Below are 15,001 nucleotides of genomic sequence, written 5' to 3'. Positions count from 1 at the left end.
TCTACGGTACTGCATTTCACATTGGAGTTATATTTCGCAACTGAATGCAGCCTTGTTTGCTACGTAATACCACCTGCATACATTCCGTGCGACATACGCCAGGAGTGACGTAAGAATGTTTACGAAAAGGCGCAACGCAAATTTTATGGTACATTTTTTACAGTTTGACATTTTCGCTTAAAACATATGTTCACCAAGTAAAACCGAAATAATCTATGAAAGCAAATTTCCTTTATTACATGTGTCATACTACCTAAGTGTTCCTCCCGTTACATATCGAACGAGTCCGTAAGCATCGTACAAGACACCTCACCCCCCACCCACCCCCCTTCAACCCACTTCACGCATGACCTATGACTATGATGGGAGACTCCATTTAAGGTTGATCATCTGCGCTGTCAGTAGGCCTGTCACTGTGAGGATGTTGGACCGTAGTCTCACTAGTACGACCACTACGAAGTGCGGAATCGGATAGTGTGTCTTTGAATGACACTGATCGTCTGCTCACAGTGCGACAGATAGGCAAACTTCGCTTATGCTGCATTGACTGCGGAGGGCACGAGGCGGTCTTAGCGATATTACTTAATGGCCGTACCTGTTCCATAGGACTCTGTGTCAGAGTGATTGAGTCACAGTCATGGTCTTCAGGTGAGCGCAGTCCAGACGACGGCAGTTGTTCGTGAAACGTTGAGCGTGGTTCCTGTTGCCGGTGGTGGTTGTAGGGTATCGTCTTGGAGACACCAGAGTCGCTGTACGAGACCCTGGCTTCCTGCGAGGTAGCGGCAACGGGCGTGGAAATCAGCTCAGTGGGGAACGATACTCTCCGGACTCTCTTTTGTTCCGGTGATTCGGGGATCGATCTTTTCTGCGTTTCAGATCTGGCTGCCCTGCTTTGCGATAGTAAGACGGCATTATACAAGGATTCGAAACACGGCTCTTCTAAAACTGAAACACGTCTTCCAGCCGCATTGGGCAAACCGCTTCGTGGGGTTTCGCGATGTAGCTCTCTTAACACTCGATCATCGGGGCTTGGAATGGGTACGGCGGCTACAGTTCCACCATCACTGATTCCAGCGGGGTCGGACTGCTGCGTCGCTGCGGGCTCAGTGCAAGAACATGGTCCTGTGTGAGAACACACCATTCGACGCAGGTTCACTTTTTCAGGCGTTAAAGGCTTTCCTACATCCAGCGACTTGCGACCCGTTGCGTGTTGAGCAGGTTCTGTTCCTTTCACACTCAGCCTGTCTGGTGCCAGCAATTCGAGGCAATCTGCCTGACCTAAGGAACTAAAACGTGTTTCAGTGTCTTCAAGGACGCATTGCCCCCGATGTAAATCCATAATAGCTCTTCTGGGTGCTGGGTGCTGGGTGCTGGGTGCTGTCGCAGAATCAGGTTTTGCAAACTCAATGGTTGAACGGTATCTTCCACATCATGCACTGCGAAATAGAAGTATGGTGCGTAGAATTTGGGCGTGGAATCCGAACGTCGCATTTTGTGTAGGATGTACAGAGTTTCGTCAAGTATACTTGGAGATTGCACCGGCGAGAGATTTCGGCGCTCTCGGTAGTAATGCCGGTTACCGAGTGCTAAGAGTTTCATGAATGGTGCACGAAGGGCTCTTTGTGACACGTGTCCTGAAGACCATCCTTGTTGTTGCGTCGTGCGGTGACCGGAAAGAGTTGTCCGCGTTTGGGTATGGACAGCACAGATGCTACCTTTCACCGGAATTTCTTGTTCTTCGTTACTCGTGGAAGTATTGGTTTCTTCAATCATGTTGGATGATTGGTGCAGCCTGACACCAATGTTTCTTCCATGCCGCTCTACTGAACGCCGCGCGTCTGAAGACATTGAGGTATAAGGCTTTCCGAACTCGATATCGGGATTCACGTCAGATTCAGAACGGGAAGACACGACCGACATTGCGGCCAATTTTAAAGGGTCGTCTGAATCACGGGACGACGACACCGAAGATATCCTCATTTCTTCCATCGAACTTCCTTCCCCTGTTTCCGTATTATATGCGTCCCTGGCGCTGCTCTCACGTACAATAAAGGAAGGGAGAGCTCCAATCGCTATTGGCCTCAATGTCATAGAAGCCCTGCTCTGCAGTAGTGCTTCGAGGGAGCCGGCCCTTTTTGCTTCATTAATCCGTCGCTGGTGGATGGCGATTTCATTAGAAAATAATTCAGAATATTTAGTAGCTGGACTCAGTGAGTCTTCAACTGTAGTCGTTGCATTGCTTTGGCATTGGGGGCTTGGAGAGAGTTCTGTTGTGGATCGCCGCGCTCTCCGACTCTGTGTGTTGCGCCATTCCTCGAATGCACAGTCATCTCTTGCAGAACACCGTTCAAATCCAGCATTGTCAGAAGTACTTAGAGTGGAGAACAATAACTCCTCCGTCGATGCCCGGTTAATATCTAATGAGACGAAGTCGAAACGAGACGACATGAGCTCAGCTGGTGTTGTGCAGCTATCTGCCGCGACAGTTCTGCCGCGATTTTCTGGTGAAAACACATCATCTGGTAGGCAGGAAGGTATTAGGAAGTTATCTATTAAATGAATATTTGTGCCGCACATTTCTGTTGTTAAGTTCGGACTGCTAGGTTCAGACTCACTATGCGGCAGTTCGATTTCTGAGGGTTGCAAAGTTTGTTCACTTGCTAGAGACGTACCTAAAACGGTCGGGTGAGTGTTCGCAACGTTGCCTGGTGGAAGGAACGATGGTTGACTAATTCTTCTGCTGTCCCGTATGGTTATGGTTAGTTGAAGTTGTTCATTTCGTTTCTGTTCAGTGCGCCCTGGTTGATATTGGCCACCGTGCATACCTTCTATTTCTGCTTCACCTGCTGACATATTGGTTGCATGCTCTTTACCTGTTTTTCCTAACATTACACTTGGTCCACCTATTGCGTCCGGTTGACTAGAAGCGACATCCACGGACCTCACTTGGAAACAAGAACCAGGAGCAGATGTCCAGGACACGGATACGTCAGAGGGTTTCGAAGGATAGGAGTTCATGCCTGAAGATTCTCCGTAAGACGATTTTGTATTCGGAGATGTTCCAAATGGTGTAGTGCTGGAGTAGTGTTTGAGGTCGCGGTATGGGACTATCAAAGAGGGCAATTTCTGTGATGTTGACTTGTCCGTTGGTACACATTCCTCGGACACTGCATCATTATCACCAGGTTCCTGCGGAGGAGGCGTTTGGATTGTTATGCCCGTTGCACGCGAAGTTGTTTTGTTATGTCTAATTGATCCCGAGAAGATGCTAGGATCTTTCGTTGAAGATTGCATGATTTCACGCTCGCGGTTTACACACGAGTCTTCCAGTTCAGCCTCTTGTGACATAAATGCAGTTTGCTCAGCTGTTATAACCGGCTTTATGGGTTCCACGTTAACCACCACATCTCGTGCAACGAGGAGGTCCATTAGTTCTTTGGGATATGGGATATGCCTCGAGGATGGCAGCTTCGATGTTGGGGGCTCGTCTTGATTGGGGTTTCTTCCTCTGTTTATCTTTCTGTGACTGGTACGTCGCTGCTTGGAGCTTGGTGACGACCTGGTGGAGGCGTCGTCGACTGAACGCGCAAGGGGTGTAGTCGGCCCTCGATGAATAGGGGCAATACACGTCTTCTTCTCGAGCAACGTTGAGCAGTCATCAGAGAGAAAGGTATTACTTGCTTCCTTGTTAACTTGGTTGCCTTTAGAACACCGTATGTAGCGTGGCGGATGCTTAGGAACTCTGGCGTAACCCCAAGAGGGATGTTCCCCGTACTTATGGTAATGACGCTGTCGAGGGTCAACGCTGCTCTGAAAGGCAGAAGGCGTGCGAGGGCGGTGTAGGGTGGAAGATACGGATGAGCCAGTATTTGAACGCCAATCAAGGTCCGTTGAGGTATCCATAGTGTCCGTAGGCCCGGCACAGGATTGCTTCTCCTTCGTTGCACGTGATAGCCTGGAAGTACGAAAGGTACCGACGACCGGGAACTTTTTTGAGCACTAGTTAGCAAATTCAATTGAACGGTAATGTCATTAACAAGACGAGGTATGAGAAACAAAGAAATATGATTCATTGCGTGCATACTAATTAAAGCTCCGATAACGGTATTCTGGAAATGGGAAACTACAAATATATTTCATTGTCCAGCTAAGCATTATGCGGTCACTCCGGGTTCTTCCTTATCAGAGATATTATATACACCGTAAAAAATCCGTAATTTTACACAAAAGTGACTACTAGCCGTGTTGCCGGCATGTGCGCCGTAAAGTAGTTATTGCAAAAAATATTCGTTCGTAGTTCACACTGCACAGCTCACATAAGCGAAAAGAATGACGGAAAGAAATGAAAGGAATACATTAACGGGGTATTAACCCAGAAGCCCAGTGCGGAGCTGTGCAGTGTGCACTCAAAACGGATTTTGTGCAGCATATCGGTTACGACACATGCCGGGAACAGTGTTAGCTGTCACTTGTGCATCAAATTACGGGAATTCTTCTTACAGTGTAGAACTTTATGGGGAGTTGCAGTCGGCCTACCGTCTGTATGAGTAAGCTGCTCCTATGAAGAGTAATGTCAGAAGAAGTGCCAATGTCGGCAGTGTGCTGAAGAGAGCGCTTGCCAGCGATGATTTACCTGCAGCATAGAAGGGATCGTCAATAAAGTGGTGCATTTACAACCTCGTGATCTGTATCTTCCATGCTTGTAATGAAGATAAGTTAGAAGCACGAGGTGCACAAATACGACTAAGCCGATGAATGAAAGGAGTTCATCGCAAAGGAGAGTTGTATCCGCATGACGTTACTCGAAGGGGAGCGCCACAGTCCCTAGCGAATCAAGGTAGATATGGTAGATATATAGAGGTGTAGATGTATGTCCTGATCATCCTCCTCCTTGGAATCACCGTTCGTTTGGTGTCCCTAAGTTTTTGTGCTGCTTGAATACAATTTGTTACTGTTTGTTTGTTTGCTATTGTTTGTTTCTTTGGCGTTAATGGACTTCGCAATAGCTCATAACAGCGAGCGACATTCTGGACCAAATTTCGCCAGGACAATTTTAGGGACCGCATCTCTGACAGATCCTACTGTACTCTAGCGTTTCCAATATTTATACAAATAAAAAAAGACTGATTATGAATTAATTTATGCGTGTAACTGCAGTGATCTTTGAATTGACCAGTGAATCAACAGTGTTACGCATTGGTAGACGCTTCTGTGTACACACACCTCTACATCGTTTCTACAAGGTTCCTGAAGGAGATGAAATAGTACATACGGGGAAGGCACTTCTGGTTATCAGTAAGCACGTAAGGCTGAGGGCAGTAGCATAGGAAGTCGACGCATTTCATGTTCTTGTCGTGATGAGCGCATTCCAAGTCACTTGCACAGGATTCGTACAAGCGCTTTCCTGGAAAGATGCGGATAGGTCTTAAAGGAGCACAGAAAGCCTTCTAAATTTTCACTTGGAACTTAACTTGATGATTAACACACAAATTTTCTCTGCACGCGATATTTTTCATAGACAAAAACACACTCGAACATCGCCGTGCGCGTTGCCGCTCGACTCGCTCAGCAGGGAAAACTAGGAACAGGAGGAGAAAACGTCATCGGTGATGTCATTACGGTTCAAAGGGGCGACCGCGCTTCTATCGACGTCAGCGCTGACCGGTTTGCTTTCGGATTCGGTTTCGTTATTTCTTTTTCGTTTTTTTTTTCTTCCAGTCAAGTGGTGAATAATGGAGGACTTCGAATTGTCTGCGGAATATTGACACGGGTTGCCAGTTTCAGTGCACGTTGATATGTCTTACATGTCGGCGGGCGCAACCTTAACCGGCGCTGTCGATCACCAAGTAATAACCAAACAAAAGGCTCCAAGACAGCCCGAATGAGCTCAAACTGACATGTTTGCGTCGTCCATGTTTGTAGCCTGCCTCGCTAATTCTCGTTGACCATACATTGTGGCGGTTTTATGACATTGCTTGGCTCTGTTGATCTTTGCAACAGACAATGGATGGTCGACGCCTGCTGCCGCGACGTGCCGGCGACGGCAATGCGATAGATTTCACTGGATTGTGTCTGACAACGTATCGGTAAGAACACACCTCCAGCTGAATGAGACATTAACTGAATGACTAGTAAAGTTGCTAGTCGAAGCGATGGGCGAATTAGTGATCATAGCGATGTCGCGATCATTTTGAAGCGTGAACTGAAGCAACGCTTAGTGTTGAGCTGTGTTTATACTCATTGCCGCCAACAACAGAACAACAGTAACAATCATCACGATAATGAACGCCATACAAGACACAGACACGGACAGAACAGCGTTCAGCTGGCAACTGAAATTCCAATTTTCATAATCCACCTACTCCGGAAGGTCGCGCGAGACAAAAGCGAGCTCGAGCGGGGGCAGGTTGACCGGTTTTTGGCTAACGTTGTTCTGAGACTTCTCACTGAAAGATACCTCCACAATCTAACGGCCTAACCTCGAACGATGCGTTGAACGGAGTCTGTGCCCCAATGTTCGTTTACTGTAACTGAATAAATCAAAGAAAAAGCGAAAAGAAACTTCTTCCACCGCTGATGCTTACCATGAGAGTGCGTCATGAGGAATGCGAAGTGGTTGGGAAGGTTCTAGAGGGTCAAACCGTACGCAGAATGCAGCACCCATTATTTGTTTTTGAGAATATATGTATCGGAATCCGATCCGCAAGCACGTGATCATATGAACTAATTAATAGCTCTGCATTGTATGGAATTAGCTGCGTCACTCTGTTCGGTCGGGCTGACGAAGACATATTTGTTGGCCGGGTTCGGCCCGAGGTCCTGGCATATTTGGTCGGCCCGGCCTGGAGCATACAGTAAAGAAAAAGCCCGGGACGGGCCCGCGGGTCGGCCCGGTCGTGCAGAGCTCTGCTCTCAACATCCAGCGTCTGCTCTTGTTACGTATTACGTCGAACAACAATCAACCTACGCCACTATTGATAATAACTAACTAATAACATGATAGTATTGTATTGAATCGACTGGAACGGACGCGACCGTCTCTCTAAACAAAGAAGTGTAACAGGGCCTCTTTCGTAGAAGCAGCAGCTCACCTCGGACACATTTTGCGACTCCGTCGGTGTCCCTTATGAAAATCGGTGTTCCACGGGCACAGTCGCACCTGGAGTGAAGTGCTGTCCTCGCAACGCATGCCAACCCTAAGCCGGACGCACATTCCTCGTCGCTCTTGCAGGAAATTCCGTACCCAAATTTTCCGATATCGGGGTTAACGTGCACTGCAAGGATTGAGAAGTCGCATACTCATAACCCATGAGGGAACGTGCACAAAGAATCCACACTCCAACGAAGGACACACTGCATCGTGTAACTTATGAAACCTACGTTTACTTCCGCTGGGGGATGGGTATTCAGGTCTTGTTGCCGGGTGATGTGAGAAATCAGTTTGGTCCTGATATGTATCAGTGTCTTCTGCTGATCTGCAAGAGTGATCCACACAGAAAATGGCTGACGAATAGAGAACCACATTTGACCACTACAGCTTCGTTACGCTCCAAAAGTAACCCTTACCTGAAATCTGGAAACTGCCTCGCGGTGCATGAGGATAGGAAGCAGAGGAACCGGATGGTACTAGAGAAACGTATCATAGTTCTATGTTCTACAGCGCTTGTGAGGATTGCGCCTGCTGGTTTATTGCGGCCACAACAGTCCAAATAGGTCTACAGCAGTAGAGCGAGTTCTTGTTCTCCTTCCTCGTGCTCGCAGATACTGACAGAAAGCTCTTCTTCTTCTTCCTTTGGTGTGGTGGAAGGTCGTTTTACAGAATAACGGCACGCGGTCAAGTGTATACCATAGCAACCATCTAAAACCAAAGACTATACTATCCTGCCCTGGAGACTGGATGCCCCCTCTCCCTCCTTCACTACGTGGATGGTGGTGGTGGCGATGGTGAAAGGGCTCGCCGTTGTCGGCCTCACAGATGTGGGCAACGTCACGACTGACGCCCTGGGGAATGTCCGTCCTGGGCCGACTTTCACTATGTGGACATGTGGCTCAAGATGCCACCTGCCTCATCCAGTTGTAGCAGAGGGTTATATAGTTGTGTAATAATGATAATATGAAACGTTAAGATAATTGTATAATATGCAGTATATAGATATGAAATAAACAAATGTTTCCGTTAATGTTATCTGTAACGTGATTGTAATGTAATTTGTAATAATATCGTTTTCCTCTATAATGGCCATGAGGATGTCGTAAATAAATAAAATGTTCCGGTTTTCGTTAGCTAAGTTATTGTGAGATGCAGGGCCCTATTGCGCCATCCTCTATTGTCTTTCATTGTCGGCTTGGCTGTATGTACGGCCGTGTACATAATAATAACATGAATAGTTTTGTTCTTGTCTAATACAAAAAGGATAACATTGTATAAATGTAAGACTCCAAGGACTACGCCTAAATGCTTCGTGCAGTTCATTCATGGTGTTATGTCATCTCCGTGGGATTGCCTCTACACGGCCACCGGTATAGAGGTTAGCGCGCAGAACGTTGACAATATCAGCATTTACTACTTGGATGATCCGCAACCACATCCCCACTCCTTGAAATATATGTATCCGCAGCTGCGCAGATATTGAGTATATCCGCACATCCATCTACATGATGAAAATATTACATTATTACATGACAAGCATTTTTACACATAACAAGGTCCAGGGGATATCCAGTATATAGGCGAGATATCCATTGCTCCTCGCTCCCGCATGTTGTACCAGTACACATTGTCAAAACATCGCTGAAATAAAGGCACATGCCTCTCAATTTACCACGTAGCCACCCCATACTCACGGGACACCTCATTCAAATCACTGCAGTTTTTTTTTTTTTAGCTCCTCATGGTTACACTCCCTGCACAGCGTTGGACTTGTTGCATTAAAGGTACCATAAAGCAGTCGAGGTGCAACCTCATATTTTGTGTGCCCTGAATTGTGTACGTCCTCAGGAGTAAAATGCCGCAAAATTTTCTCACATAGACGTTATAGATCCCGAAAAAATCAAAATTAAAATCTACTGGCAACACTGTGGCGAAGCAGACGGACGAAACGTCCACTCCGCCAAGTACGGCGGCGAAAATGTCTCATGCGCACGACTCTGGGCCGAACAGCGGCACCTCGGGCGCCACGGAGGTACTTGATAGGTTGGAATCATGTGCGCCATGTGTAACTTAGCTACTGAGTGCAAGATTCGGCTTGTGTTTATTTTCTTTCACACACGTTACATTTTTCTCAAAAGGTAGTATTTGCAAATCCCGACAGGAAAGCCATCTGTTTATCGGTCTCCTTGCTTACAGGGTTGCTTGACAAATTGAGGGCTTCTTCCCACCAGGCGTCGCCCCGACATTCTTGACTGCGTTTTTATTTACCGATTAAAAATACTTAAAGTCAACTCCTGAACATATTACTCGTTGTGCTGAGCCTTTGAGTCAAGCACTTTCACGTCATGCTGATTGCATAGGTTCGCCCTCGACTGCTTTATAGTACCTTTAAAGCGGACTCATGCGATCTAGTTAACGTTCCCTTCCGGAGAGAGTTGGCTGCACCGCCGCAAAACTGTTTTCTTCGGTTTTCTTTCCTGCTGCGCTCTAAGAACGAAATGTAATCGGCGCCAGCGTTCAGAACATGCTAGCAAACGACAAAGCCATTATTTTCACTCGCAGGGATCTGGAAAACTGCAGTAAGCTTGCCGAATTTGTCGATTGCAATCAATTCCTAGACTGTTACTGTAGGGAATGAAATCATTTTGGCCCAAATATCGCTGGCGGGCGTGCCGAGAGAAGCGATTTTGCTGCATCTCACATAGACTCCCATGTATTGAAAATCTGACAAACTTTAATTCGCCAAAAATCAGTGGATCCCGTCAGGCCTTCAAAAATGTGTCATTCCCTAGATAAACTGGAGGGGAACACTTCTGCACCTATTTAGTGAAGAAATTTAGAGAGGTTTACGAGAACCCTGCGAACAAAATTTCTCCATAGACTTTCTTAAGAAGTGAGTCCGCCTTAACAAGTTTTCTTCATTCTGTATAGTCCATGGCAAGCTTGATGGTTGTTCACTTGCTGTCTCTCTCTCTCATTTGTGCAGGAGCAAAAGTAGATTCAACACAGTTGTGATACCTTCAGTAGTCTTCTCGAAAATCGGATGTGTCTACCTCCAAGGCAGGAAGTTCGGAAACGGTCACTGAGGCCAAGCAATTGTCACAAACAACGTATAATTCTTACGCGTAACATCATACATGAACCTTCAAAATGAAACCGGATTCGACGAAATCAGGCAGGTGCAAGACACGAACTCACTATTCTTGAACACCCGCCAAATGCGCTAACCACTCCACAACACTGGACTTCCTGACGACTTGCCAAGGATATTCTTCGAAGGACACCCATTCACAGTCTTCAATCCCTCTCCTACATTTTCCCTAAACACACTCAACGAGACAGGGGACACCTAGTGGGCGTTATAGAAAGAAAGCATGTCGGGGCTACCACACAAATATCTGTTGCTAAAGGGAATAGCAAGACGAAGGCCGGATTGAGGGGATGACGGCTTTAAAGTTCCATTTGTCTCGACTTGATTACTCTGAGTGAGTGATGAATAACCACAAAATCTTAAAATAGACTAACCTCTTAGACCAGTCGATTTCACGTCATATCAGGCAGGAAGGTCTCATCGAGCCCATGAATTTTCATTATTTTTAATTTTTATTTTAAATTTTTATGCTTTAGTATGCACCCAGGTCAGCCGGCCAGGCGCACATTTCGGCGCGCTGGTGCAACGCTCAGTGATATAAAAAATTGTGAACATGCACTAGCGCGCAATCGCGTAATTTCTCGTGCTGTAGACGTACCCTCCTCCTATACTGAGCATAAATTTATCCAGATTTTAATGCTCTTTCAGTTGGTATATCTATTGTGCGTGTACTTGCTGCATATGTCCGCTGAGACGAGCACGAAGAAGCACGGGCACGGGGATGAAGGACGATAATCTACCGCACCGCCACCTATCTGTAATAGTTGTAAAGAAGTTCTTCTTTTACTTCTACGTCTCGAATTTTCGAATTCTTTTCAACTATTACACTTAGGTGACGGGGCGGTGGATTGTAAACTTTTACCTCCCTTATTTTGTTATTAAACCGTTGACAGTCCAGCTATATCAAGGGTGCGTGTCGCCCTTTTTTTAGGTGATTCAGTGTGTCCGTGTTTTACAGCGACGGCTGCCAGCGGGAAGGTTTCAGGAGGTTTCAAGATGCGCGTAGACAGAGATAGCGACAGCTGCTCGCGTAGCATAAATCAATTGAATGATGGTAGCTGAAGAAAAGGCACCAGCAGTGGGATTCGAACCCATACACCCTGTTTGCCAGTCAAAGATGCTGCCAATTATACAATGCGAACTACTTTTTTTTTCTAAACAGACCTTAATGTAATGATGATATGTGCAAGAGTGATGTCAATAATATTTACAGCTTCTCACCTCACATAGCTTCACAATGTGCACAGCGACAACATGGCAGATCGGCGGTGAGACAGAGAACGAACACACACACACACACACACACACACACACACACACACACACACACACACACACACACACACACACACACACACACACACACACACACACACACACACACACACACACTCTCTCTCTCTCTCCCTCTGCAGATACGACGAATACGAGTCAATAATCGACGGGGCCTCCTCGCAAAAGATCTGGCACGGCGAGCCACTTCTGTGCCGACCCGATTCTTCACATGATGCAATAATGAGGTAAGGGAAAAGACCATTCTCCGGAATATCGGCCAGGGTCCCACCGGCGGATCATTGGCGTCATAAATCCACCGGGCTATACACACAGTGCATACAACCCCGGCAGGATTAGCACATCCCATGGCAGAGAACTGTCTGACCGGACAGGGAGGAAGCGTATGGATCCGGGATCGAGATAGGTGGCCTCCTTGAAAGTACGCTGGAAGGCGACCCAGAAGAAGATAGCATCTCGACAGTTGAGAAAGGCCATGTTGAATCGTTTCTTCTTCTGGACAGGGGCGACAGTTGGAGATGTCCCATGGTACCCAGATCCCTCTGTCGCGAAGCCAGGCACGCAGGGGCAAAGTCCCTGTATGCAGCCGGTAGAAGAAGGTCTTGACCTTGGCTTTGACGTGCTTACGTGCTCTTAATTACATATATCTTACATTCATTACTTTTAAACTCCACTTTCTTGCTTTAATTGCCTTTAATTACCTCCAACTATCTTCAAATACTCTTACCTCTTACTTAATTACCTTCGACTATTTCAACTTCAAATCATTTACCTCCATTTACATTTACCCTCTTATATCCCTTTACATGACCACTTATACCTTTGTCTCGGCGAGGCTTCACCATCTCATACACAAACACACCACACACACCACACATACATACAGCTTTTTCCATTTTGACACTCCTAATGCTAACGCATTAAAAACGACGCTATCTCAGGACAACCATTGTCCTTGTGTGCATTGGGCCATGCACGAAGATGATTCGAGGTGCGGTAGTGGCAGTTATCGTGTGTAATTTACCGGCCATCACAGAATATGTACCTCTAACGGATCGTAAGACGCTTTTCGAGATTGGACAACACAAATATATTCACCATTCCACGAATACACCGTAATACCCTGCAATCGTTTTGCTCCGCTGGTAAAACCGCTGCACATATAAAGCAGAGAGCACACATTGTTCTTCGCAGATCAATGACACTTCAAATACTGCACACATACCGCGGCAGTACAGCGGTCCGGCCACATGAGTCACGGGTTCTGGATTACCTATGTCGTAATCAAAAAGAAATCTAAGCTCAGATCCAAGTAACTCCAGAGTAGTCAGCAAGAATTGCCACAACTCCCAAAGCGCGCGAAAAAAAACAAAAAAACTTAGAAATCCTAAACAATCAAGAAGAATTGTGCGAAAGAGATGCGCCTTTAATACAGCGTTTACGTGTGAATTACATAACATTGATCTACGTAAACCTTAAATACGAAATGTATCCCTCAAATATCCGAGATAGCTGGTGCATTAGCGGCTGGGAGTTGCGGCGTGCTCCTGTAATCCAGCTACTTGGAGGCCAGGTCTAGAGGACAACCTGAGGTTGGGATCGATGTCTCGTGCCACCCCATGTTGATCGGGTGTCCGCACTAAGATGGACGTCACCATGGGGTTCCTGGAGGAGTCCAAGACCACCAGGGCGTCTAAGCAGGGGCGAACCGGCCCAGGGCGGAAACGCAGCAGGTAAAAGTTCCCGCGTCCAGCAGTTGTGGGATCGCACCTGTGAATGGGTAACATGGGACACCCCAGCCAATAAGGCTGAACCTAGACCTTTTAGCATAATATGGCGCATATTGTTGGTTAAAGAAGTTAATTCTTTAAGTTCCCGGTGACATCTATAAATAAATTTCGTACGAGATACGGTGCGATTACGATGCCGTTTATAGCGCAGTATACCGTCTTCGTCGTCATCTTTCGCTTTGTCTTGTGTCAATCAATGGTCCATTTCAGAAAAAAAGATGACGACGCATGCGCACCATTTACATGGTAGCGGTACCGCCATAGCGCGGTAGCGGGTCGTAGCGGGAATTTGCCGAGGCAAAGTGGTTGTTGGCACGTGAAGCAGAAGCTAGCATTCCTAGTAGGGCCAGTAGGACACGGCAACGGACAACACTGGCCCGAAAACTCAAACCCAACCCAACCCGGGTTAGGCAGTCATGTTTTTCAAGTCAGGGAACCAGAAAACCGGAGCCTGCAGGCCGGATTCTGATCCCACAGTTCTTTTGCCTTTGCGCGCGGACCGGGTTCCGGTCTAGACCAACAACACTTGTCTTAAACCCGTTGCCGGACACTTTTTATTCGCAATCTGGTACACAAGAATTACGCGTGAAACAGCATTTTTAACAGTCTTACGCACCCGTGCATTAATTCAGCATTCAGCATTAATCCTGCATCTCCCACTACCTTTACAAATCTGTAAAGATAGTGGTTAAAGATTTGGTTAAAGGAATTGGTTAAAGATGCTTTCTCATCTGTTGTTCCCTAATGCTAGCACCTTGGCACTGTACAAATCGGGGACTTCCTGTATCGGTGAAGTAGGTCGGAACCAATATACAGCAGTACCGCAATTCAAGCAAAACATCGCAGCAGTGTATGCCATAGTGCCAGTACGGCATTAATAAGCCCCCAGGGAGAAAATTGTGAAGTTCTCGCCTTGCTGTTACTCTCTTGAATTGCTATTACTCTCTTGCTATTACTCTCTTGAAAAACTCACTTTACATATTTTTTTTTTTAATATCAAAAGGTATTGGTCCGCGGATCGAACACGGGACGCGAAAGCTATGCCGACATCTACACCATTGCTCCAGCCAACAACACAACTCTTTTTTTGAAGACGCAAATGGCTCGGAAGGCACACTAAGCACGTCGTCACCTCTTTCGCTATGGGGAAAAAAAATATGAGACAGTTTCTCGGTGGGTGGTGTGATAGGGTGATGTAGGGAGAAGGTGCGGTCAGCCTGCTCTGAGGTGACGGCCCGGTGCACCGAAAGAACACAGCTTCACCTTTCATGCCTTACATGGACACTTTCTGGGGAACCCATTGTTTGGGTGAAATACAAGCAAAAAGGCACGCCAATGCATTCTGCCATGAAGCCAATACGGCGAAAATAAGTCCCCCAGGAAAAAAAAAAAAAAAAAAACTGAAAAAAATAACTGTGACTGCACTTCCATACAACTTACCTGTCGAGGGACCTCTTATAGGAACACATAAGTGTGGACACTTCTTTCTAAAGCTCGGTGCCAACGGAGATTCTAACAAAACTAGGTGGAATGCATTGCTTCAATGGAGGGCAGCGAGTACGCAGGTCAAGCCATCTTTAAGAGGGGGTGTTCCGCAATTCTGGGAATGTGTTACGA

At 46.6% G+C, this 15,001-nt stretch overlaps 1 protein-coding gene across 1 annotated transcript; it reads right to left on the bottom strand.

The window, feature by feature from the left end:
• Positions 1–334: 334 nt before the first annotated feature.
• Positions 335–7,730, bottom strand: LOC135376676 (uncharacterized). The gene is made up of 6 exons (XM_064609175.1): positions 7,567–7,730; positions 7,381–7,475; positions 7,092–7,274; positions 5,273–5,404; positions 4,537–4,633; positions 335–3,955 (listed from the first exon to the last, which is right to left on the bottom strand). Exons 1-6 carry the CDS (start codon positions 7,641–7,643, stop codon positions 1,279–1,281), a joined length of 3,261 nt encoding a protein of 1,086 aa, XP_064465245.1. The 5' UTR covers positions 7,644–7,730; the 3' UTR covers positions 335–1,278.
• Between the last annotated feature and the right edge of the window lie 7,271 nt (positions 7,731–15,001).

Source organism: Ornithodoros turicata, unplaced genomic scaffold (genome assembly GCF_037126465.1).
Source record: "Ornithodoros turicata isolate Travis unplaced genomic scaffold, ASM3712646v1 ctg00001211.1, whole genome shotgun sequence".
In the NCBI taxonomy this organism is placed as follows: Eukaryota; Metazoa; Arthropoda; class Arachnida; order Ixodida; family Argasidae; genus Ornithodoros; species Ornithodoros turicata.
Note: the sequence above shows the minus strand (reverse complement) of the source record. Positions and strands in the feature narration are given on the sequence as shown.